Source organism: Neomonachus schauinslandi, chromosome 8, assembly GCF_002201575.2.
Source record: "Neomonachus schauinslandi chromosome 8, ASM220157v2, whole genome shotgun sequence".
Taxonomy (NCBI): Eukaryota; Metazoa; Chordata; class Mammalia; order Carnivora; family Phocidae; genus Neomonachus; species Neomonachus schauinslandi.
Window position 1 is genome coordinate 7,871,948 of NC_058410.1, and position 24,480 is coordinate 7,896,427.

General features: G+C 45.4%; 1 protein-coding gene across 1 annotated transcript in view; it reads right to left on the bottom strand.

Annotated features, from left to right (window-relative positions):
• SLC22A3 (solute carrier family 22 member 3) overlaps positions 1-24,289 on the bottom strand; it is an 86,087-nt gene extending 61,798 nt beyond the window's left edge. Inside the window, exon 1 of the mRNA XM_021693533.2 lies at positions 23,867-24,289. Coding sequence (XP_021549208.1) covers positions 23,867-24,277 — 411 coding nt within the window. The 5' untranslated portion in view covers positions 24,278-24,289. The remainder of the gene's footprint in view (positions 1-23,866) is intronic.
• Positions 24,290-24,480: the final 191 nt, after the last annotated feature.

Here is a 24,480-nt window from a genome sequence, read left to right on the forward strand (position 1 = left end):
ACCCTGAAGCCCTCCAGGCCTTCGGCTAGCTCGGACACACCGCCACCTTGAAGCCCTCCAGGCCTTCAACTAGCTTGTACACACTGCCACCTTGAAGCCCTTCAGCAACCCTGTGAGCTAGACATGATTATTATCATCATTTTACAGCCGAGGAAACTGAGATTAGAGATCAGGGAGCAAGTTAGCAGTTTCATACTCATCAGTAGGCTGATTATCAAATCCACCACTTCATGTCCGAGTACACCCCAACCTATAGCCATCCCCCTGCTCCTGCAGCCTTATACAAAGAAATGCAGTTTTAAAAATTGCTGAAATATACATTCTTCATTTAAGCAGGTGCCACAGATCCTTCTTAAACTGCTTTTACTTGGATCGATGTATACTGCAGCAAATACCCCAAATTCTCTTGTTTGGGGGAGTTTTTAAAACTCTTGTCATTTTCCTTTAAATAAATAAGCATTAATAATTACACTGACTTCATTAAATTATCTCTTTTTAGTAAGTGAGCTACTGCCATCATATTTTTGCCAATTGAATATTGCCTCATAGTTGCTCTAAAATTTTCTGCAACTGGTATAATGAAAAAAAAAAGTTGGTATCATACTAGTCTAGTTTCTCATTGTCTTCAAATGGTGCTCTAGCAGCTTCGTATATATTGCTCTTAGAACCAAGGTGCAAGCCCTTGACTACAAGAGTTATGCATCTTGGTCTTAAAATTATGTTTGTTTTGAAAAGGAGAGAAGGTTCTAGAGTAGAGTGTAACCTTGGCTGTTTATATCTTTTTCTTGGCTCAAGAAACAAGAAAATAGACCATTGCTACGGCTGTAATTATTACGTTGAAAGTTAGCGAGGCAGTCATGCTAGTTTTGGGCACTGAGGTAGATCTGGCTGTCTGTGAGCCAAATCTGGTTCAGATTTGGTCTGATACATTCCTGGAAAGAGATGCCGCCACCAAGGTTGAAGGTCTTTCCTGTGGTGCTTGCACCTACCCACTTGGAAAAGCAGTAGGTGTCGGACTTCCAAAGCTATCCACTCGGCACCCACCCTGGGTCTACACTTTGGCTGTACCTGGGATGCGGAGATGCTGCAGAGGGGCTATGCCCTGCAGGGCTGACAAGTGCAAGGAGACAAGACACACATTCATTTACTTTAATAACTTAGTGCTTAAACCAGAGGTTGACACCCATCCTAGAGAAAGTCTAAATGACCTCCCTGCTGCCAAGTTTTTTTTCTTTTTTGTGGCCTTTCCCAATCCACATCTGCTCCAAAGTGGAAAGCAGAGCCCCCAGATATGAGCGCCCTGTTGCCGGGAAGGCGTGAGTTGTGGAAAAGGCCAGGGTCAGAAAAGCCAGCATCTTTTCACTAGAGCTGTGTGATCCAGGGTAAGCCAGGGAAGATTCCTCTGTCCCACCAGATACTGCCACAGTTAGAGTACTCCCAGACCTTGTGTGGTCTAAGCCTGAGATACAGGTACAAGGGAGCTAAGCATGGCATAAAGAGGGTTCGTTCATTCATTCTTTCACTCATTCATTCAAAAGACGTCTACCGAGGGCTCCTGGCCGTGATGCATGTTGCTGTGCACTGACAGGGGATTACCGCTGGGCTCTGGTTTACCAGAAGCTTCCAGTGCAGCATCAGTGATGTTGTATGTGAAGGAGGATACAAAGTGGAATGTGTTTAATGCCATAAGAGGCCCACAGAATGCTACGTAAGCACAGCGCAGAGATGAGTTCCAGCTGGGACACACATGTCAGCAGAGGCGATTTGGAGGAGGGAGCATTTGAACCAGGCCCTGAAGAGCTGGTTGTATCTGGACACACAGAGATGAGGTGGGAGCAAAGCAGGTGAGGCCAGCAGGGAGATACAGGAGGGCAAGTGTCGGGCTGGACCGGAGCATAGCACTCACTCTCCAGAAAGCGTGACCTCGAGACGGAATAGCAAGGGACGTCTTCATAGCTCTCTATAGTTCCCAAAGCACTTTATCCTCCATTATTTTGTTTCAAACATAAGCCTTAAGATTCTAATTATGTTTGTTTTCATGAGGCCTCAACTGAAGAGATAAATGTGAATGTCGTGTAAACACTGTAAAATACTTACACTAAGTAAGATATGAATACTTTTACTAATGGTTAGAGAGTGTGGGGAAGTAGAGAGTATAGTGTAATTCAATCAGATGTATATATGACCTGATTAATGCCATGTTCCCCCTGCCCTAGCTTGATAAATAGTCATGTAAGAGCACTAACAACGCCTGGCTCTACATTGTCTATCCACGGCTCTCAGTGATTCGTTTTTAGAAAGACAGAGATAGACAAGAAGAAGTTCATGTGGATGCCCACTTATGTTGGACAATTATTACAAATGGACCAGAAACCCACCTCAACAGGGGATGCCCCTGGGGACTTGCAGCCTACCTAAGGATTGCTGAACCAGAGTTCCCACCCCACAACCTTGCCATGCTGCCATCAGGAGGCAGAATCTAACTCTCCTTCCCTGGAATCCAGAGCGGGCTTGGGACCCTCCTGGAACCAACAGAATGCAGCAGAAGTGAGGCCGTGTGACTTCCACAGGTAGGTCATGAGTGGAGATGCAGCTTCTTTCTGCCTCGTGAGCTGGAACATGCAAGGCACTGTGAGCTGCCACGTGAGAGGTCTGAGGCTGCAGGAAGCCTCAAGCAGGAAGCCTAAGCTGCATGGAGAGGTCAGGTGCAGACAGGCCCGGGTGACATCCCAGCTGACAGGAGTGCCACCTGCCAGACAGTTCCTGCCGCTGGCCATGGGGTCATCTCAGTCCATGAGCCCTCCTATCTGAGGCCGTGCACCATGGAGCAGAGACGAGTATTCCCTGTTGGGCCTGCTCTGAATCCCTGACCCACAGAACCTGTGACGCCAAGACAATGGTCGTCATAAGTCACTAGGTTTTAGTGTAATTTCTTGCACAGCAATATTAAGTGGGATCTCAAGTTGATCTGTAACGGTTTGTTTCTTTAAAAAAAAAATCTAGGGACACCTGGGTGGCTCAGTCGGTTAAGCATCTGCCTTCGGCTCAGGTCATGATCCCAGGGTCCTGGGATCAAGTCCTGCATTGGGCTCCCTGCTCAGCAGGGAGCCTGCTTCTCCCTCTGCCTGCCACTCCCCCTGCTTGTACTTCCGTGTTCTCTCTCCCTCTCTCTCTGGTAAATAAATAAATAAAATCTTTTAAAAAAATCTAAAATAAATATGACAAAATGCTAGCATTTGTTCATTTTGGGCAGTGGTATGTGAATGTTTAAGTTGTTCTTAGAGAAATTTTGTATTTTTTTCATTGAAAAGTTTACATGAAATACAAATTGCCAAAATTTCCAGTAAATTTCTAAGGGCTAATGTTAAAAAACAAAGAAATTCCAAAAGACTCACATGTAAGGCTCTTTGTATTTTATTTTATGCTCTTAAGGACTCAAAGACGGAGATGAAAATGTCTGCAAAGTAGCCCATGAGAGTCCCGAGCACCTGTCGTTGGAATTGCTCAGATAATGGCTCCATGCAGTAAGCATTCCTATGGTTCTCATTCCTTATACATGAGTGGAAGAGTTCCATAATAGTCTGGAAAATGTTAGCATGCTACAGTACCATTATTTACAAGATTTTTTTGAAATGCTAAGGGATTTTGGCTTCATTGAGAAGGTTAAACAAGTAAACACAGGCATTTGGGGATAATTCGCTAATACACTAAGTCAGCCACTGTGGCTTGGGGCTGTTTATAGATGGAGTGTTAATGAAAAAGTAAAGAACAATGGGAAAATGAAATCATCAGTAAGGAAAATCTCCTAAGAGCATCTACGTTCCAAGCAGGCACTCAGAAATATCAGCAATGGTGGAGATAATGAGATCCATGATAGTTAACCTAAACTACTTTGACTACATTGAATATTTTCTGTATTTTCTGCAGACTGTCTCCAGATTTTGGATCGTAGTTCCTGGAAGTATGCAGGAACCAGCAGATGGGGGCCTCCGCCTGGCTGTGCGCATCTGATCTGTTTGGATGTGCTTGGCCTCAGCAGCCAGTGGGCTGAGCGGGCAGAGATAAGACAGAGGTACTGGGGGGTACAGGATGAGCACAACAGTGAAATATGAACAGGGGACCGTGACAGCAGTGTCACTAAGAGTACGAATCATGCCCCTCCCCTGAGCATAGGTGACACTTTGTGTGATACCCAGACAGCCTTCCTTGGAGGGGCGTCAGGAGGAAAGGCTGGGAGCAGACACCGGTAAGTTCTTACACTGGCGGCAGGATACTCAAGAAGCTTCTTGTTCCAAGTCTTCTATATCCGGGAAGTGGAAAGTGAGGGGATTTGCTAGGAGTGAGAGGCAAGGGTGGGTGTGGGGAGGGCACGTCCTCTCTTTTAGAGAAGACAGACTGTGGAGAAGGAGTTTCCAGAGTGAGGGAGGCCAGGCAGTACCAGAGGCCCAAGGACCAGTGGAAGCTGGAGTCTGAGGCTACAGGGGTGCAGGTGAGGGGTCCACACATCCTGCCCATGGGGCGCCCAGCACCTAGGACATTTCTGGCCCACACTGGCTGCTCCATACATACCTCCTCCAGAACCACATTCCAGAGGATGACAGGGCTCCCGGCAACACCTTCGGGGGTGGCTTGTGGGTGGGGCAGCAGCTGGTCTGGACAGGGTCTTTGTGCAGAGCAGAGGAAGCTTCCGTTACATTCGACAGTCCGCTCACAGGCACGTGAGATCAATGCCAGACTGAGGTACCTGAACTTCGTTTCATGGACAAAAGGGAGCCTTGGTTGTTCTGTGACTAGAACCGTGCTGTGACCAACATGCTGTGTGCATAAGACCCATCTGGTGACATGCATGTTGGGCTAAAAGGGAACACGACCAAGAACGAACCCACATCAAGGAGCAGTAAGCTGCATTTTTAGGAAGAACCAAACCTCATATGAAGCTTACTTGAAGAGAGTGATGTTTTCCATTCAAGTGTAATGTTAGCCAATCATCACCTAATGAAAAATCATGAGCTAAAGCCAATCTCCTTCTAGACCAAGTGGTTCTCAAAATGTGACCTGGGACCCACAGCATCAGCAAGACATGGAGACTTGGAAATGCAAATTCTCAGGCCCACCTGAGTCCGACTGACTCAGAAAGCCTGGGGGTGAGGCCCAGCAATCTCAGTCCTCACACACCTTCTAGGTGGTTCTAGACTTTGAGAGCCACTGTTCTGGAGACAGGTGGGTAGGGACATGTCATTGGTTTGAGTGAGGCTGCCCTCAGAAGGAATCCAACTCACACTGGCCTATCTTCACAGCCTCAACTCCACCCTTTGGAAAACAGGAAAATAACTACTTCCATCATAAGACTATTTTGATGCTAACATAATATATTCAAAACCTCCAGAACATATCTAGCTACTAAGCTTTCATGATGGAAATAAAATTTGGTAATCAAAATAACCCCAAATAGTACACAATCTCAAACACATGAATAAATGGTTCATGAATCAAGGGAGGCTTGTCACACAGCTAAAAAAAAAAATCACTAATATAAAACAATATAAACTGGACAATGCAAAATATAATATGGTCTCTAACACATGTAAACAGGTTAGCTATTAAAGCTAGGTCAGATTCAAACCTTAATTCCTGTTAAGTGAAGCAATCGCCTTTTTGATTATTCAGAGCAAGCGAGGCAAATATAGGTCCAGCTTTGTTTTCTGATCTTGTGTTGGGTGAAGAAAAATCCTCTTGTCACCTTATGACAGTTTCCAGACTGGCTTCACTTGATGCCAGAGGCTCATTCTCTCCAGGCTATTTTCTCTGAGCAGCCCCTCTTTTCTGGAGGCTTTCATGTAAGCAACAAAGTAATTGTTTTGGGTAAGAAATTATGAATAGTGTTCTTTCACTAGCTATAGGATTTCACAATCTCTAGTAAGTGGGCCTTACTGGGAAGGAATCTAGTGTTTTTTCCTTTGCTGAGAATCCAGCCTTACTTGCATGCTCTAAGTTTTGTAGGGTTGACTTGTTTCTCAGCAATCCTATCAAGTTGAACAAAACAATTACAGTTAATTTGAACAATCTATGTGCATTTTCTCATCAATTTTAAATGTAGCATGACCACAATGTTAACTTGGCTCTACCTCTACTTTTGCACTGACTTTGGCAAAAGAATATCTCAATTAGTTAAGAAAAAACGTAAGGAGCAGTAAAGGTCTCTCTTTTCAAGGCCTTTGTGTAAGGCAGTCCCTGCTTTTCAACAACTGATTTTCCAGGCAGAGATTTTAAATATATGATTGAAATCATGCAATATGCATATACTGATATCCCAGCCTTTCGTTTTAACTTGATATTGAATCATAAGCATTTCCACACTATTACATTGTAAACACAGTTTTATCATCTCTGTCATAGTGTATCAAATGGGTACACTGTGTTTATTTAACCATATTCCCCTCTATTACACAACCAAGTTGTTCACAGCCTTTCATTTTTTATACATCTTGTGAATCACTTTTTCTGCTTGTAGGCACTCAAGGTGAATAACTGTCCCAGCTTGCCGGGGACTCTGCCAGATCCAGCCCTGAAAGTCCTATGTCACAGGAAACCCCCTCAATGCCAGGCAAACTGGGACAGCTGGTCACCCTAGGAGAGCCCCCGCTGCAAGCAGTAGAAGAAAGTTGGGGCTGGAACCCAGAACATAGTATCATAAGGGGAAAACTACACAGGAGTGTCCACAGGAAAATTGGGGGATCCAAGGCAGCTCTCTGCAAGGAGGCGGGGGGGGGGGGGGGAGTCAAGGGAGTCTAATAGGAAGTTGGGCAAAATATGGTGGCCGGTTTCCACCATATGCAAGTTTGGGAAGAGAGAGGCAACAATCCAGTAAGTAGGGCCCAAATAAGATTTCGGGACAGAGTCTGTGCAGGACCTAATGATCTATGGGTCCCGGGATTGGACTCTCTCTGCACCCCTCCAATCTTCTAGGCTGACGGAGCCTTGTGGAAGCTCTGACTGCCTGATGCAGGCTCCTCCTCCCAGCTCCTGGCCTTCTGCCCTTGCCCTGTGCCTCTGGCCTTCCACCTCAAAGCAACCACAAGCCCTCTGCCTGGTAACCTTAAAGCGTGAGCAAGTTAATGCTGGTGGAGGGAAACTTTGGCCACTGGGAGGCAGGAGCCACTGGATAAGTTCTCCCCCTTTTCTCCTTCCCTGCTCTCTGTTTCCCCCTCCTTGGCCTGGTTCTTGGGGACAGGTGGCACATGGCTTCAAGGACGTAATGGTGAGGTGGCGTACTTCCTTCCCTACTTCACCCTCCTTCCCCCACTTCTGTTCCCTGACATTTAATAGCACATACACAAACCCTTGTCTCAGACTCTGCTTTCTGGGCAACTCAGCTGAAGACAGTACCTCACTGAAGAACCAAAAGACAATGCAAGAGGGCAAATTAAAAAGGAAAGTAATGACAGGCCAGAGCATCTTGTTTCTGGAAGACCTGCAGATTTGCCAAGTCATAGGACTTCAAGAACCTAATTCTCCTGAAGATTTTGAACAATATCTTCTCCCTTTGGATTCCTAAACAGGAAGATTATATGATCTTGGAAGACAAAAGCAACGCCTGGAATTCTATACCTGAGAACACATAAAAGCATAATAAAACCTGTGGATTAACTAAAAACAATATTACGAATGCACTACGGGAGGACTTGGTTGAACTATTACATTTTATATTAGGCTTTTGAGATGGACACTGAGAGACATCTTCCATGTGACGTGCTCAGGAAAGGCCTTCCATCTGTGCCCCAGTGGTCTGCATCTGGGGACACAGCATCCGCAGGTGACCACTGAATCCCCTCTGTCCTTTAGCAGTGCTGTCGCTGATCCCCACAGGTAGACAGCTCTGGGGGCCGTCTCAGGCCACCTATCACAGAGGATAAAGAGACCTGCAGTATCAGGACACTTGAGATATATTTAGTTTCTAAGGTGCGAATCTATGCATAGGTTTACTTTCAATGATGTTCCGTGGTGTCCTGAAATTTAACAGAGAGAAGCTGAACGAGCTTTAGGAACAGCAAGTGCCCAACGCTGTCCCAAGAAAATGTCTTCTATACAAACACATGCGGGGCTGACATTTCAGACTCTGAGTTTTAAGACATTTTTAGTTAAGTTGGTTGTTTTGATTAAAATACAGAATTTTAGATCTGGAAGGGATCCTGGGGGATACTTATCCTGTGTTTTTAGAACATTATTTTAGAAGAACTCTGGCTCCCCTCTTAGAAAACAAAACAATCTTAACACCAAAATAAAACTGATAAAAGTAGAATTACTCTGCTGAAAGGGGTGGGCATGGCAAAGCCAAAGATTGGCCAAACACAGTTTGCAACAACCCGAGCAAGACCCCATCTAGATTTCTAGGTTACAGGCCAATCCAGTCAACAGGCCAAGGGCCAGGTGGTTTCTAAGGCATCTATTTTACAAGACCCCTGAGTGTCTTTGACAGAAAAACCCATTTCTTTCTTTTTACACCCTTGTGTCTTTTAAGCCTTAAGGGAAGAAGGTTGAGCTAATGATAATGTATTCTGGTCACTGGTTATAGAAGACCCCTATCTTATTTTATAGATTGATTCCATCTTATCCATATCCCTATTTCCATCCCATCCCCACAAAGGAATCATCCTGATGTGTTAAGGTGTATCTTTTTGTTTGCCTTCTTGTAGAATTTATCTTGTTTTGTGTGCATATACTTTTAATTTTATGTAAATGGTATTGTATCCTATACCTCACTCTGTTTCTTACTTTTTATTCTGCCCTATGCTTTATGGGCCATCCATGATGCTATGTGAACATCTAACCCATCATTTCTGACTACCGCTTGGGGTGTAGCCACTACATTTGACATTCCCTCTCTCCCAGATCACCTCCAACTCTCTGCCACCCAAGTAATGCTGCAGAGAAGATATCTGCCTCCTGATGGATGGATGGATGGATGGATGGGTGTATTTAAGAATTTCCTTTGGGACTTATGCATAGGAGTGGAATTGCTGGATCACAGTACACATATGTGGACACCTGATTGGCATCGGTAGTTCCAGACTGGTCTGGAAAGTAGCTGCACACACCCTCCAGCAGTTACCTTGCAACCTACCAACACTTGGCATCACTGGGCTTTGTAGTTTCTAACCAGCCTAATGCATGCAAAGCGCTATCTTGTTTGCATTTTTGTTTCTCTGATTACGAATGGATCTGCATTGCTTCTTATGCTTAATGGGCCTTTTGGGTCTACTTTCATGAAAACTATCCATACCCTTTGTCAGTTCTTCTATAAGGCTTGTTATCTTTTTCTTGTTGATTTACAGAAGTCCCTTTTATATTCTAGAGACATCAATTAATCTCTTGTTGGTTCAGACATCAAAAATATCTTTTCCAATTCTCCCTCCCTACAGCTCCAGATATGGGACAAATTACTTAATCTCCTTGTACCTTACTTTCCTTCCCTACAAAATACTGCATGCCTCACAGGGTGTGTGAGGATTAAATGAGTTGACTATTTACCAAGTTTTAATGTTTTCTGGTAATTAAATAAGAAAAACATTCCAAGCAGGAAGATGCATTAATAACTATAAGGTTATATAAGGTATATTACAGTATGGCTTTGTGTCCCTATTGAGCATTAAGCTACTTTCATGGATTAAATTTTAGTGTCTATTCAATGTCAAGAGACTGGATTGCTTAATACATAGAGCAATTTAGCTCAAATTCACTTCAACCCCAACCTGAATCCCAATAGTCATGATTATTGCTCCCGTGCCTGCCACCATCATGTGCTCATTTCATAGACTGCAGGGGGATGGGGGGATACTCTTTTGGCCTTTTCTCTCTGAGGCCACTTTCTCATGACAGGATGAGCAAACCACAATACGAAATAGCCATTGAAAACTGCCCAAAAATATGAGGCAAATTTGTCTTACTGACCCAACCAGAAAGTAGGCATGAGCCACACTGGTGCATTCCAACACAGCCCCCATAGGGAACCTTTGCTGTCCAGATTTATTGAAGGATCTGATGCCTGTGAAAGGCAAAGTGATGGAGAGGGCTTCATGTTATGATGATGCTTTCGTTCTTCTCAAAATCCCTCCCTCAAAAAGGGGCCAGGGGAGGTGTCAGTGGGCAGAGTCGTGTGCATGACTCTGAGTGACCACGGACAGTGACCCCCCCCCCCCCCCCCAGAGTTATACGGCACCTAGAGCAGTGGTAGCTGTGGGCAGGTGCTGGGCTGCCATCCCACCTGGCAAGAGAGGAAGCACATTCTAGCCTGGGGCCAGAGGGCTGTGGTGGGTGTCTCTGGCAGTCCGCCTTCACTCACCAATGACTCTCCCCAGCAGCAGCCTGCTCTCTGGGGATACAGAACACACCAGTTCCAACAACACAGCTCAAACAGTCACTTACCTCCAACAGTGCCTCTTACTCCCACACAGAAGCAAATAAAATAGTCTTAACTTCAATCAGGAAAGCTCTCTTTTATGTAAAATGTGAGTTAAAGCTTCCTTAGATGTTGCCAGGTTTTCTGCCCATGCCCTATTTTAGGGAAGTTCAAGACCCCAGCCCAGAGGTTCGCTGCTCTGTCTGCAGCAGAGCGTGGAGTCTGAGCCAGTCTGGGTCTCGCAACCCCAGCCCAGATCAGGCACACTCAGGACTTGGAGGCCACATCTAGTGACAAAGAGCAAGAAGGAGGGAATGAGCGTGGGCTCAGGGCTGTCTTGGGTAGCCCTTTAAGTCACCTAGATGAGGGTAGGGATTGTTAACTCCAGGTCATGACTGGAAAAAGGAGCCTTGGGAAGTTTTGCCAAAGCTAGTAGCTCTGACCTTGTACCCTGGATCTTTTCTTGGTCTTTATCACTAAGTCCCAGCTATACCAGCTCCAGACAGTGGATCCCTGCCATGTCCCTTAGTGCTGGAATCTTGGTGGCCTGCCCAACAAAAGCTTCCCTCAGACCTAGGCGTTTGCCATCCCTTCTAGTTCCCAGACCCAAGCTGCCTCTCTGCGTCAATTTCCTAAGCATCTGTAATCAACAACTACCACCAGCACCAGTCACTCAGCGCTTGTGAGGGAGGGGCAGACAAGGTGACAAGCGCTCTGCATGCATTATGTGTATAAGCCTCCCATCAACTGCACACAACAGCTAGTATTCCCATTTGTAAGAATCCGAGCTTGGAAACATCTCTAAGCGATTTGCCCATCTTCACACAACTGGTAAGGCTATGTGGTAAGAAATGTGATCATTTCTTCACAGAATTTTGCAACCATAAATGGTCATTATCTAATTACCTATCCAGCAGTAAATACAAAGGCAATCTTACGTGGTTTGGTAACCCATTCGACTTGGTTTCGTTTAAAATCAAAATTCTTCTTTGCGTGCCTTATACACACACATACCGGATAGGAGATCTCAGTAATCCTAGGGGTGCTGGGTGGCTGACAAAAGGAGGCCCCAGATCAATCTACCACATCATTACCAAGTTGCCGAGACACAGACAGATCAAGAACTTCTGTGGGGAAGGATCTTGGGACAACTTCCTTTACACTACAGGAACTCTGAAATTTCTTTCTTTGACTTTTTTAAAAGTTGATGCCACATTAACTTTAATTAGTTTCAACTTAATTTTCTCCTCTACCTTCGGTATTTAATATTTTTAATTGTCCCCATGACTTCCATACGAGTGTCTGCTTTGAAACTTTCACTTGAGAACAATGAAAGGGAACGAATTTCTCAATACGTGTCTGCAAAACATTGCTTTTAGAAAATCCTCTGTATTAAATGTACACACTGTCTGCTCCCACACTCTTTCAATTCCCATAAATGTGCTACGATCCATCTTCAGAAGAGGAGGTCCTGGCGCCCATCCCTTCTGTTTATGTCTCTGAGGCTTCAGCTTATGGTGTCCCTCCCCGGGGGCTGGAGACACGCATGCTGTCTTTCATCTTGTGCCGTGGGCCGTGCAACGCTTCCAGCTGGCAGAAGCCCCGTGAAATCAGAGCCACCCTGTGCGTACATGGGACCTAAGCAACAACTGAGAAAGGCGTCTGAGACATGAGATGCTGTCAAGCGGAGAGGATGAGGAGAACACATAAGACAGGAGCTCTACTCCTGGGGGAAGTCTCCATCCCGCTCCCAGGAGGGGGCCCGTGCTGCTTGAGGTAAGCACTATGCATACCTCTCAGGTCCCACTGCCCAAGAATCAGGGCTGGTCATGTTTCCTTTCCTTACCTGCCAAGGCCCTAGCTTCCTCTAATTTCTATAGAGACCTTACTCGGGCCTCTCATGCAGGACACCACTGGACTGACAGCATTTCATAGAAAACCACCATTTTCAAAATCTGCCTCCGTGTTGCACAAGCAGCCATAAAATAAACTTTCATTCCATAGAAAATAAAATGGCATCCCATACTATGAGATGCTAATTTAAATCTTATGGGTGAAACTCTTGTTTCTGCATTATGAAGTCAAGGAAAATGAAAGAATTCTATCTCAAAATAAAACTGCAAAAACAGCTGACAGCATCCCAACAAGAAAAAACTCTCTGATCATTCGGGTGAGGAGAGCGAGAGAGCTGGTTTGCTGTTATATGCACTGAGGAGGAAGTGTTCATCTAACTGTTCACATTATTTGAAGCCTCCAAAGTTTATCTCTGAACTACTTTCTAGAAAACACAGTCTCCCACACTTATTTTTAGGTCTTATTACAAATAAGCATAACATAAGTTAACAAAGGCCAGAAAAGAAATGTTATATGCCCCCTAAACAGATGCAACCTTGTCAGAATTACTTTAAAATACTTAAATGCTTTAACGTGTAAGCTTAATGGTTGAGTGTTAATGATCCGATAATCGAGGCCAAAGGGTGTGAGTGTGGGTAGGCTGGTGAAGCCCCGGTGTGTTTTTCCATATTATTGTCTTCACTTCTGGCCCCAGTGATCGCTGTTAAAATGGAAAGCCAGAGACCCAGCTGTCATTTGGTCATCTCCCCTGCTCCTGCCCTACAACAATCCTACAGGGAGTCGCCTACCTCCCAAGACAGGATCTGACAGCATAATAATCACCTCTGTTTCTGAAGTCCAGGCTTGCACCCACCCTGCCTCCCCCTGGGCATTTTCATTGCGTGGGTGGCCTTCGGCATGCCCCCCTCAGATTCTCCACAAGGCCCTAGGGGCTAAAGTTGAAGTGAAAGAAGGCAGGATGGGCACCTGCTCCAGAGTGCAGGGACACCCATCCACCCCATTCCCCTCTGCTCCTGTGGACATCACACACAGCACAGCATACCCACTGGGAAGAAAGGTGCCCTGGGAGGAATCCATCCTGATTTCCAGAAACTAACACCTCTAGGCTTTAAGTTAGCTTCGTTCCAAGATGTGTTCCCACTCTTGTGTGGATGTGACAACCCTGAGCTCAGTGTCAGGAACTAAATACATCAGGGACCTGATAATGCATTTGGTTGTAGAATGATAGAGATAGAGGAACCTTGGAAATCCATTGACAGTTGACCTTACTCTGAAAAGGAGTAAGGGGGGTCCTACAGATGTTGCCCACTATCCCCAGTTGTTCACAGTAACCTGAGACGGGGCTCTGAGTCTTGCATCAACTTCATTGATTAATCAGAGATCACAGTCCAAGCTTTTAGAAAATATTCAACAATGATCACTATGCTTATTCCCTGACTTTCATTTTTAATTTCCCCCAAACACAGTTTTTGAGGTTAAGTTACTGAATCATTCATACTTTGAATGATGTGCTGCACGGGGCCCACACTACCTGCAGAATATAAATACAAGGATTTGTTAAAATCACATTGATTATTCACCTTCTGAATAGCCCCTAAACTGCATCCCTCACTGTTTTTCTCTATTACTACACAAGTGCTAGCCCCAAAGTTGCTTTGTTTTATTCCAAACACAGAACAGTTAGAACGCAGCAATCCTTGAAAAGCCATGTTACTGATCTCTCACCCAGACCCCATGGCATTGACCATCATCTGTCATTCTAAAAAAGCTGTATCGGGAACCTTAAGGAATTTTGCCTTTTCCTCCTAGAATAGAAATAAACTTCCTTCCTTGGCTATGGTTCAAGAAAGGAAAAAAGGAGGAAGAGTCTTAGAAAGGTTTCACTTTGTTCTCAAAGGTAGGCAGTGCCTGCCCCTCCATAGCTTTGGAGGGCTCAGCACTTTGTCTCTGAACTGTTGAAAGCCAGGCCCCCGTACACCCCTTGCTGACCCAGGCCCTGCGCCTGCGCCCAGCAGCTTCTGGAGTGTGGCTCGGTTGAAGACACAGATGTGCCAGAAAGTGCTGGGACAGCTGAACACAGCCCTTTCTGCACCGTGAACGTCAGCGCGTAGCAATTATGGCCCCCCAAAGCCAGCAGTTCTATTTCCTGGTTCTTTCCGTGTTCCAGGTCACATCCCCCAAATTAGGGTTCTGGGGACAAGAGACAGGGCCAGGGGTATGGTCTGTTGGCCCTCTGCTCCAGGTGGGGGTCAGGGGAATGAGGGCAGTTTCTGCAGGGCAGTGGCCCCCCCGGGGATTTGTCAGACCTCATGGGTGTGAGGGGCAGCCCATATGTACAATGCTATCCATGAAACAGCAAACACCCGGGAATAAAACTAGTGAAATCTGTGTAAGATCATCACTGAGAACAAGAAAACACTGCTGAGAGAAACTGAATTATGCCTAAGAAAATGCAGCAATATATCAACTCAAATTATATCAAATATATCACATTCAATATATCGAAGTTGTTAAAATGTCCATTTTCTCTAAATTAAAACATAAAAGTAATGTGAAAGAGAAAGAACAAGCAGCAGCTCTGTTGGGGAGAAGTCTTATTTTAATCTATGAAGGTCAACTTCAGGGTTGGCTTAACCAAAGTTATAAAAGTGGTCAAGTTTGTCCCTCAATCTTTTTCTCATTGACTCACTAGCTGAGCCACAAAAATTGTTACACACCATGTAATTTCATCACAAATAGTTACTGGACACTGTCTCTGCCCTCAAGAAACCTGCAGTCTGACAAGGGAGACCGTGATGAACACAATCAGCAGGTGTGGGGGGGGCAGTAGGGGGCGGGTGGAAATTATGGAAGTTACTTCTGGAATAGGTAACTCTTAGCTGTATAAAAAATGGAACGGCCATGGGGCACCTGCGTGGCTCAGCTGGTGAAGTGTCCGACTCTTGGTTTCGACTAAGGGCATGATCTCAGGGTTATGAGATCAAGTCCTGCATCAGGCTCTGCAATCAGGGCAGAGTCTGCTTGAGATTCTTTTCCCTCCCTTTCCCACCCCCTCTGCCCTTCCCCCTGCTCACACTCTCTCCCTAAAAATAAATTTTAAAAAATCTTTTTAAAAAATGGAATGGCCATATGGAGAAAGAAGAAAGGTATTTTGAGAAAAGGAAACAGCATGTTCCAGAGCCTAGGGAAGGCAGCTGGACATGCCCCGGACAGGCTGGAGCACAGGGCGCTGAAGAGGCCAGGGGCCTGTAGGGCTGTAAACGCCCATGGGCAGGGACAGGGTGGCCTTGTGAGCAGACCAAGGGGAGGACTGTCTTGAAGGAACAACCTTCCCTACAATTTAACCAGGTACGTGCAGCCTACAGGAAATATACTCAAATGTTGTATTAGTTGGGGTAGGCTCACTCTAAGAGTTGCAAGAAACAACCCCCAAATCTCAGTGGTTTAGTACAAGAAAGTTTATTTCTCATTAATTTCACATCCCCATGCAGATGAGCTAGAGGGGAGAAGGACAGGGACTCCCCTCCCCACAGGCTTTCAGGAATGGACCTCCTTCCATCTAAGGACTCCACCACGTTTTAGGGCTTCAACATTCTCTGCTGGCAGGTGAGGGAAGCAAGGAAGAGAGTGGGATTGCCAGAAGGAAGGTTGTCTGGCTGCAGGCCTGGCAGTGTCCCATATTACTTCTCCCATCTTCACTGACCAGGACTTCGTCTCATGACCCACCAGCTGCTAGGGAAGCTGGAAAATACAACCTAGCTCTGGCTCAGGGAGGAAAAATGCAGGGTGTTCTCTGCCCTAAGGGCAAATTAGTGCCCAAGAGATGTGTTGTTAGTTTGTTGGTGTCGTTTTTTAATATTTAAGGCAAGTTTATTAGTGATATATTTTGCTGGACTTGAGTTCAGCAAACTACAGCCCCTGGGTCAGGTCTGGCACCCCACTTATCCCCTACCCCTACCCAGCTCAAGAGTCTTTACATGTTAACAGAAAACAATATTTTTGCACATAACTTCTGGCCAGGCACAATGACAGGCACTTTGATGCAGATGTCAGACCAAGCACTATGGTAGGTGTTATTACTCCCATTCTAGAGCTGGGGACACCAAGGCTGAGGCAGGTTCTCTGACCTGCCCTTGAAGTTGAAATACAGAGGAGCTGACATTTAGGCCCAGATCTATTGAATCCCAAATATACATCAAAACGTATAGATATTAATGCCTTATCTGTTAGATATCCCATTTGGTTGTGCCCCTGCCTCTGCCCAAAGCTCCACTCTAAGGTTTGCCAAATCTCAGAGGGAGTATGGTTCAGCTGTGGGCACCCCACTCTGATCAATTACAGGATTTTATGGTAAGCTGCCTATCTCTGGATAGCTTCAAGGTTTCTGTAGATAAACAGCAGCATTTCACCAGATAAAATCTGGGACTCCTGCCTTCAGGTAAAGAGATGATGCTTCTGTCCCTAAGTCTGCAGTGTGTATTCAGGGGAACTGGCACTTGCTTCAATCACACATAAAGCAGTTCCACTCATGACATTCTCTTCATGCTCCTCATAAAGAAACACCCAGCATGTCTCCATGTGTTGCCCATGGACCACCTGCATGGGCTTTACATGCTTGTGAAAAATGAAGATGCCCAAACCCCACTTCAACCTTTTGATTCCAACTCTCTGTGAATGGGTCCCAGGAATGCACACCAACCAGTGCTCAAGAGGGCATTTAATAAATGGCCACAGAGAAAATGATAGTGAAGATGAGAGAGTGAGAGAATGAAACATCCTGTTGCTCACATACTCCTCTTCCATTCCTCCTTGTCCTCTGAGGCTGAGGTCAAGGTCAGTGTCCATTCTGCCTCGATTTATATTCAATCAGAAAAAGGTATCCCTTCACCACACCTATCACCTCACCTCAGGGGTGATGAAAAATAAGATTCAGCATAAAATATAATTTGTGTTGAATTACTGGTGTTTCAGGAAGTGAGGGAAAACTACATGCCTCTGATAAAAATAAACAGACAACAATGACAGATTCAGCTGTTGTAGATTCACCCAGGAAGTCTGGAAGGAAGAAAGTGATTCCAGATCAGTACTGTCCCCCAGCTCAGAGGGAAACAAAGGAAAATCCTCTCTGGTTTCCCAAAGAGATCAACTACCTGGGAGCTTACAGTCAACAAACACCAAACATATGATAAACAACAAATGAAAGCTTTAAACACCAAGGGTTTCAGGTAGTATAAGTATCAGATACAAAATATAGAGTAATCATATGTAAAACATTTAAAGAAATTGAAAAATGGGCAAGAAATAAGAGACTACCAATAAATGGCCAGGCATATTTGATAGATAACAAATATAACTTTGATAAATGAGAAAGATAATTGTTGAAATACAAAGTTCAGTGGATGGATTAAATAGCAGAGCTGATACTGCTAAATACAAAGGCAGTATTCTGGAAGGTAGGTCTGAGAAAACATCTCAATGACACATATAGATACGGAAGTGGAAAATATGAGGGAGACATTAAGAGTCATGAAGGATAGCAAACGAAGGTCCAACTTAGGTCTAATTAAGGAAAGAAGAGAATAGGAAAAGGGAACATAGAAGAAATAATGGCTGACAATTTCCCACAATTCAGTTAAAGGAAATACAACAATTGGTTCATTCAATGACTATTTATTGGGTACCTATTATATGCACATGCCTTTGAGAGGCAATGTACACCAATCTGGGCAAATAAAAGAAATACCTACTTAGGTACGACCTGAGTGAAAAGGACGGTGAGACTCACAGCAGATTTCTCCAAAGCAAAATGAAAGCTGTAAGACGGAACTAACATCTTCACAGGGCTGAGGAAAATAATTGACAACATAGAACTATTTTTCAACAAAACCATCTTTCAAGAATAATGGTGAATAATGGCTGACTCAGTCACTGGAGTGTGAAACTTAATTTTGGGGTTGTGGGTTCGAGCCCCATGTTGGGTGTAGAGATTACTTAAAAATAAAATCTTTTTTAAAAAAAGAATAATGGGGAAACAAAGACATTTCCATAAAAACAAAAACTGAGAACATGTACCACCTAGGGATATGCACTAAAGAAAAAAAATTTTTTTTAAAGATTTTATTAATTTGAGACAGAGAGAATGAGAGAGACAGAGAGCACATGAGAGGGGGGAGGGTCAGAGGGAGAAGCAGGCTCCCTGCTTGGAGCAGGGAGCCCGATGCGGGACTCGATCCAGGGACTCCAGGATCATGACCTGAGCCGAAGGCAGTCGCTTAACCAACTGAGCCACCCAGGCGCCCCTAAAGAAAGATTTTTAAAGACTTATGTCAAAAGGAAGGGGGAAAATGAGAGACTGTATGAAATGATGACAAGATAAAGTGTCAATATAAACCCAAGCATACATGATCTACACAAAGACCATAAATTAAGAATGAAGAGGAAAGAGCTAGAACATTGGCTACGAATGCCTGTAATACAGGAGGTGAGTGACTGAGTGAAAGTGTTGAAAGTTCTAAATTGTTGAGAAGGTTGCAGTATTAAATTTAGGCGCTGTTAGGTAAGCATAGTAAAATGTCAAGGGTAACCACTAAAGAATTGAAATAAAGGATCTAAATTCCAAACAAATAAAGGAAGGAACAAAATAGAATAAGAAAAACAAAATAAAAAAATCATTTTTTAAAGGGAGAGAAAAAAAGCATAGAAAGAACAAGACAAAGAAAAATAATATGGTATAAGAAGCTCAAATATACCAATGAATACAATAAATGTAAAGAGACTACGCCTACCAGCTAAAAACAAAATCAAGTTTTATACATTTTATAAGAGATACATCTAAACTTATAGACCACGTGAAGTTTAAAAGTAACAAGAAACAAAACAGTCAAATATTAACTAAAAGAAAGTTGGAGTAGCTACATTAGTACAAGACAAAATAGACACTAGACAATACACATCATAGATTTTAGATAGGGTCCCTACACACTAATAAAAGGTTCAATTCACTATGTAGGTTACAAGCAAAATCTAATTTGTAGATACATGCATCCGATAAAATTGCCCCATGTATGTAACTTTTTAAGTCTGCTGGAAATATAGGGAGGAACTGACAAACTCACCAACATAATGGCAAATTTCAATACTTGTTAATTAACCTTGACAGACCAAGCAAATGGAAAGTTAATTAAAATCTAGAATATTTTAACAACATAAGTGACAAGCTTCAAATATGAGACATCTACAAACCCTGCCCCCAATAGCTAAAGACTGCACATTCTTCTAGAGCATGTACAGAACATTTATGAAAATTGACCTCTTGAAGGCCAAAAAGCAAATTTTAATGAAATCCAAAGAAGCAGTGTCACACAGACCATGTTCTCTGACCATACCAAGGTTAAATGAGAAGTCAACAATTAAAAAGATAAAAACATCATGGGCCAAAAACAAAATAATAATGGAAATGACAAATACTGAAAACGGAATAATAATTAAAACCTGCATTTCAAAACTTGTCAGGTACAGTCAAAAAAGTACATAGAAGGAAATCTATAGCTTTCGATATTTATGCTAGGAAAGAAGAAAGGCTGAAAATAACTGAGCTATGCATCGAACTTCCATCGAAAGAAGCATACCAAAAGTCTATCCAGGAAACAAGAACAAATAATAAAGAGGAGAAATTAATGAAATAAAAATGAACAGTGACCTATTTGGGTCTTTGAAGTAATAATAAAGCAGATGTCCTCCTGGTGAGGTTGACTCACCAAGAAACAAGGAGGTGAGTGGTTCCAAATAATATTAGGAATAAAAACAGTGCAGAAGCAAGATCTTTCTAAAGTGCCCCGAGCACATCAGAGACGGAGCCCAGACTAAAATGTGGGCCCGGAGAGACTTTCTGCAGTTTCCACACCAGTGCAATTCCATGCTTGATAGTCAGTGAGGACAGGATGCTGAGAGCATGGATGTCTGTGGATTGACCTACTGGGTTGGCCCTGTGTTGTGGGATAGATGTGTGAGAGGCAAAGCAGAAACACGTGAAGCCCCACAAAGCAAAGCCGCCACCACTCTCTTCAGTGCGGCCCCTACTTCCCTCAAAGGGCTTTCCTTTTATTGTGAGGAAAAAATGACCTGGAAAGGATAAACAAGAGTGATTCAGACTATTTTGAAAAGGTGCTCTGAAGCCTGGTTCACTGAGACACTAGAGAGAAGCTCTTTTTCTTTCCTTCCTTCTTTCTTCTTCTTCTTCTTTTTTTTTTTAATTTCCCTTTATGGCATACAAGCAAACATTTAGAAGTCCTAACATCTGGGGCGCCTGGGTGGCTCAGTCGTTAAGTGTCTGCCTTTGGCTCAGGTTATGATCCCAGGGTCCTGGGATCAAGTCCTGCATCGGGCTCCCTGCTCAGTGGGAAGCCTGCTTCTCCCTCTCCCACTCCCCCTGCTTGAGTTCCCTCTCTCGCTGTGTCTCTCTCTGTCAAATAAATAAATAAATAAAATTAAAAAAAAAATAGAAGTCCTAACATCCATTTCAAAGACTCACTCCCTAGGCAATGAATTGAAATATGTGGGTGGTGGAGGCTCAGACTTTTCTACATTCTATCATGCTTTATTCTGGCCAGCATCTGAAAAGCAGACAAGGCTGAGATGCAGACATTAGAAAGTCTGCTCTGAGGAAGTTAGGTGTCGGTGAAAAATCTACTGCCTCACCTTGAGCAAAAGAAAGAGTGAGGGGGCTGGATTGAAACAGACCTGCACTTGGCATTGACTCTGACTTCACTCCTTGGAGCTGTTTCGCTTTGTAAGATGGACAGACAGTGGGTGAGACGCAAGTGCTCATTCTACAATGTTCACGTCAAGATGAGAGAGCCATTCCCATCGGCTGGCCTGGCTGATTATGGCTGACTGTGTTCCTGATGCCATGAAATTAAATACAATGGCAGGCTGGCCAGAAAAATGAAGTAAACTTGAAGGTTCCACAGGATTTCCTGCTCTAAAGTGTGAGTGGTTATGTTGTGTGGGCTTGTCCCCAAGACTTTGATCACTACACAGAGGAACGGAGAATGATTTATACTCATGACCCTTGGATTTCAACCCAACTGGGCCACTTAAAAGGTCTGGGACTCTGGCAGGTCCTTCCACATCTCCTAACTCAGGAACCTCTTCTACAAAGCTAGGACAACGATATCTCCCCTCACTGGTGCACGGAGGAAGTATAATAGCCAAATGGAGACATTCTGGAATCGGGTCTGCCCTTCCACCTTCGAAACTCTCGCAATTCACCCCCTTTCCACGATTAATATCTTCAACTTTAAGTCTGTAAAAACACATTGGGTACAGTGTTAACCGAAGATAGAAGTAAAGTTCCTTTAATCCTGACAGAATATGAAAAAACAAAAATTAAATGGATCATCTTCAAAACCAAAGGCAGCAAAATATTAGCCAGGCAGAACTCTGAGAATGAGTTGCTCTGAATGGCTGGACTTCCTGAATAGATGGAGGAGGGGGTCCCTCTTAAGAATTAAAACATAACAAAAAAGCCAGAAGAAGTAAACTGCTTCTAAACTGGATTAAAAAAAAAAAAAATCTCTCCAATATATTTCAAAGATTTGTTGGTGGCCTTCAGGAGTGCATGCTGAATATCATTCTACTTTTCCTTGAAATCTTTTTATCATTGTTGTGGGCACCCTGACCAGCCATCCAGCTATAACGCTGATGGCATCTATAAGACTGTGAAGGGCTTAATCCAACCTCTGATTTTACAGATGAGAAAGCTAAGCCCAGAGAGGTTAAGCGATTCACCCAAGCCACACCGCTAGCTGCAGACAGTACCATACCAGGTCTCCTGACCTTCCACTTCCCACATTGCCTTTTGGGAGCCACTGACCTTCATAAGACCACCTGTCCCTCCTTGAAATAACCTCAGGTCACTTGAAACAACTCCAGAGCCCCAGACTGTTTCTCAAGTATCTGGGCACTCACTCACAGATTTCTATGTCTCCCTTCTCTGATGTCCAGTGATCACGTTTGCTCCCAGAAACACCATTAGAGTGCGTGTGCATTTTGCTTTGAAGGCTCATTTTATTCTTCACTGGAGGTCTAAATGTCTTCAAAAATCAGGTGTCTTCTCTCCAAGTGGTATCATCTGATTTGCCTGGGAAGTAAGCACTAAGCAGCTATGCTAAATGGAATACAAGCAGCCATCAAACAGCTGCTGCTGGAAGGAAGTACTAGGGATAATGCCCTGTCCCACCGGAGTCCACACCCTGTCCATTTCATCTATGAAATCCCTAACGGCAAGACCACCATAGTTTACGAAGTAGTCGTCATCATTACCCACAGGTTAAATAGAAATTAAAGTACGAACAGACACATTGCCCAGCTGGGCTGCCATGGATTTTATCTCGACAGCAATTAGCATAGGACCATACACACATGGCACTATAGAACATGCATGACCTCAAAGATCTAGAATCCCAAGACCAGAGAGATGAGGTCACCATTAACAGTGACAGAACGTTAACATTAACAGTTAGACATGGCTAACTCCAAATCTAGTGTTTTCTCCCTTATTCAAGGAGGTGCTTTAAAAAGTTTATGACAATAACCAATGTAAAGACAAAAATTTTTCTTTCCTAATTTGCCAGAGCACATTCAATCATTTTTTTAGAAATTAAATTGATCTCTGATTGCCCACAAAGTTCAAAGAAACTGCTCATTCCCGTGACCCAGCCTCCGTGGAGGCGGTCCCCACAGCTGAGGCACAGAGATGAAGATGCAAACTGCCATCCCAGCCCAGCGTGGAAACAGTGCTGCAGCCGAGGCTGAGGGGCCAGCTAACCCCCGATGCACTGCCTGCCCAAACACACCCAAGAAAATGTGGGGGCTGCCCCACCTGGCCCAAGGGGCCACCCCTGGGAAGGGGGGAATCTGCTTTGTAAGACTTATAGCCCTTTTTACTGCCTTCCTGTAAGTTATTCGCAGGAAACAAAAAAAAGAAAGTTGAAACTCTTAATTCAAAACCTCAGCTTTCCCAATTTATCTCAGATGTTGCTCTTTGCCCCAGGGCAGTTTTATCAAAATCATGCGCATGGAGAGCCCTGACCTCTGTCCCCGTGCATTTCCGATAATCAGTAGGGCAACCAGTTGACGTTTCGCCCTTCCTTTACACCCTGAAGACCACAGAGCAATCGGGCCCTGCCCAACCAAGTCGCTCGCCCCAGAGGCCGCGGGTCTCCACCGCGAGTCGGACCATAATTTCCCACTTTTGCACAAACCCATCCCCGCCGGCATAACGTACGTCGTACCGGACGCTCCGATGCCCGAGGAGGTGAGTGAGAAGCAATCTCCGAACTCAGCATCTATCCCCGGATAGATGCACCTCTCCGTCAACTCACTCGCAGAGGGAAATCGACGACAGGCATTTTCCGGGCATTTCGGACGCGGCCCTTCCGAGAGTGGGATGCACCTGGCCGGTCCCCAGAGGCAACCAACAGGTGCCAGCCTCCCCGGCCCGGCCGCGGCGGCCGGCTCCCCGCCCTCGCCGCGCCGGGGGGCAGCAGGGCACCGTCCCGTCCCGCGGGGCCACTCCCCCCGCCCTTCCCCGAGCGCGGCGCGCGCCGTCCTCACCTCGCTGACGATGGTGGAGTGGGCCTGGGCGTACCGCCAGCCGCCCCGGCACTGCACGAGCGGCGCCGAGCGGTTGGGGAAGGCGGCGAGCGGGTCTGCGCAGCTGAGCGCGTCCGCTGCCGCGCTGGCGTTGACCGCCTCCAGGAGGTAGCGCCGGCAGCTGCCGTCGCCGCGGCGCTCGGGGGGCGCCGTGCGGTTCCACTCCTCCTCCGGGCTCCAGCCGCAGCGCTCGGCCAGCGCGGCGGCGCTCGGCCCGCGGCACCAGTAGCGCTCGGGCTGGCTGCCCAGGAAGACCACGCCGACGAAGAGGAAGGCGAAGGTGACGCCCGTCAGGCACAGCAGCAGGAACACGCGCCGCTGGAAGCGCCCGAACTCGCCCGCCCTCTGCAGCGCCTCGTCGAAGGAGGGCATGGTGCGCGCGGCCGGCCGCTGCCGGGCCCGACTCCGCGAGCGCGTCCTGCCGCCGGGAGCCCGGCCTCCGAGTGAGCGCGGGCCCCGCCGGCCGCCGCCTCCCCCCGCCGCTCCCCCCACCCCACCCCTCCCTCCGCACCGCGCTCCCCGCCTCACACCCCTGGGCGCCGCGCCAGCCGTCGCCGGCCCTCCGGCCCCGGGGC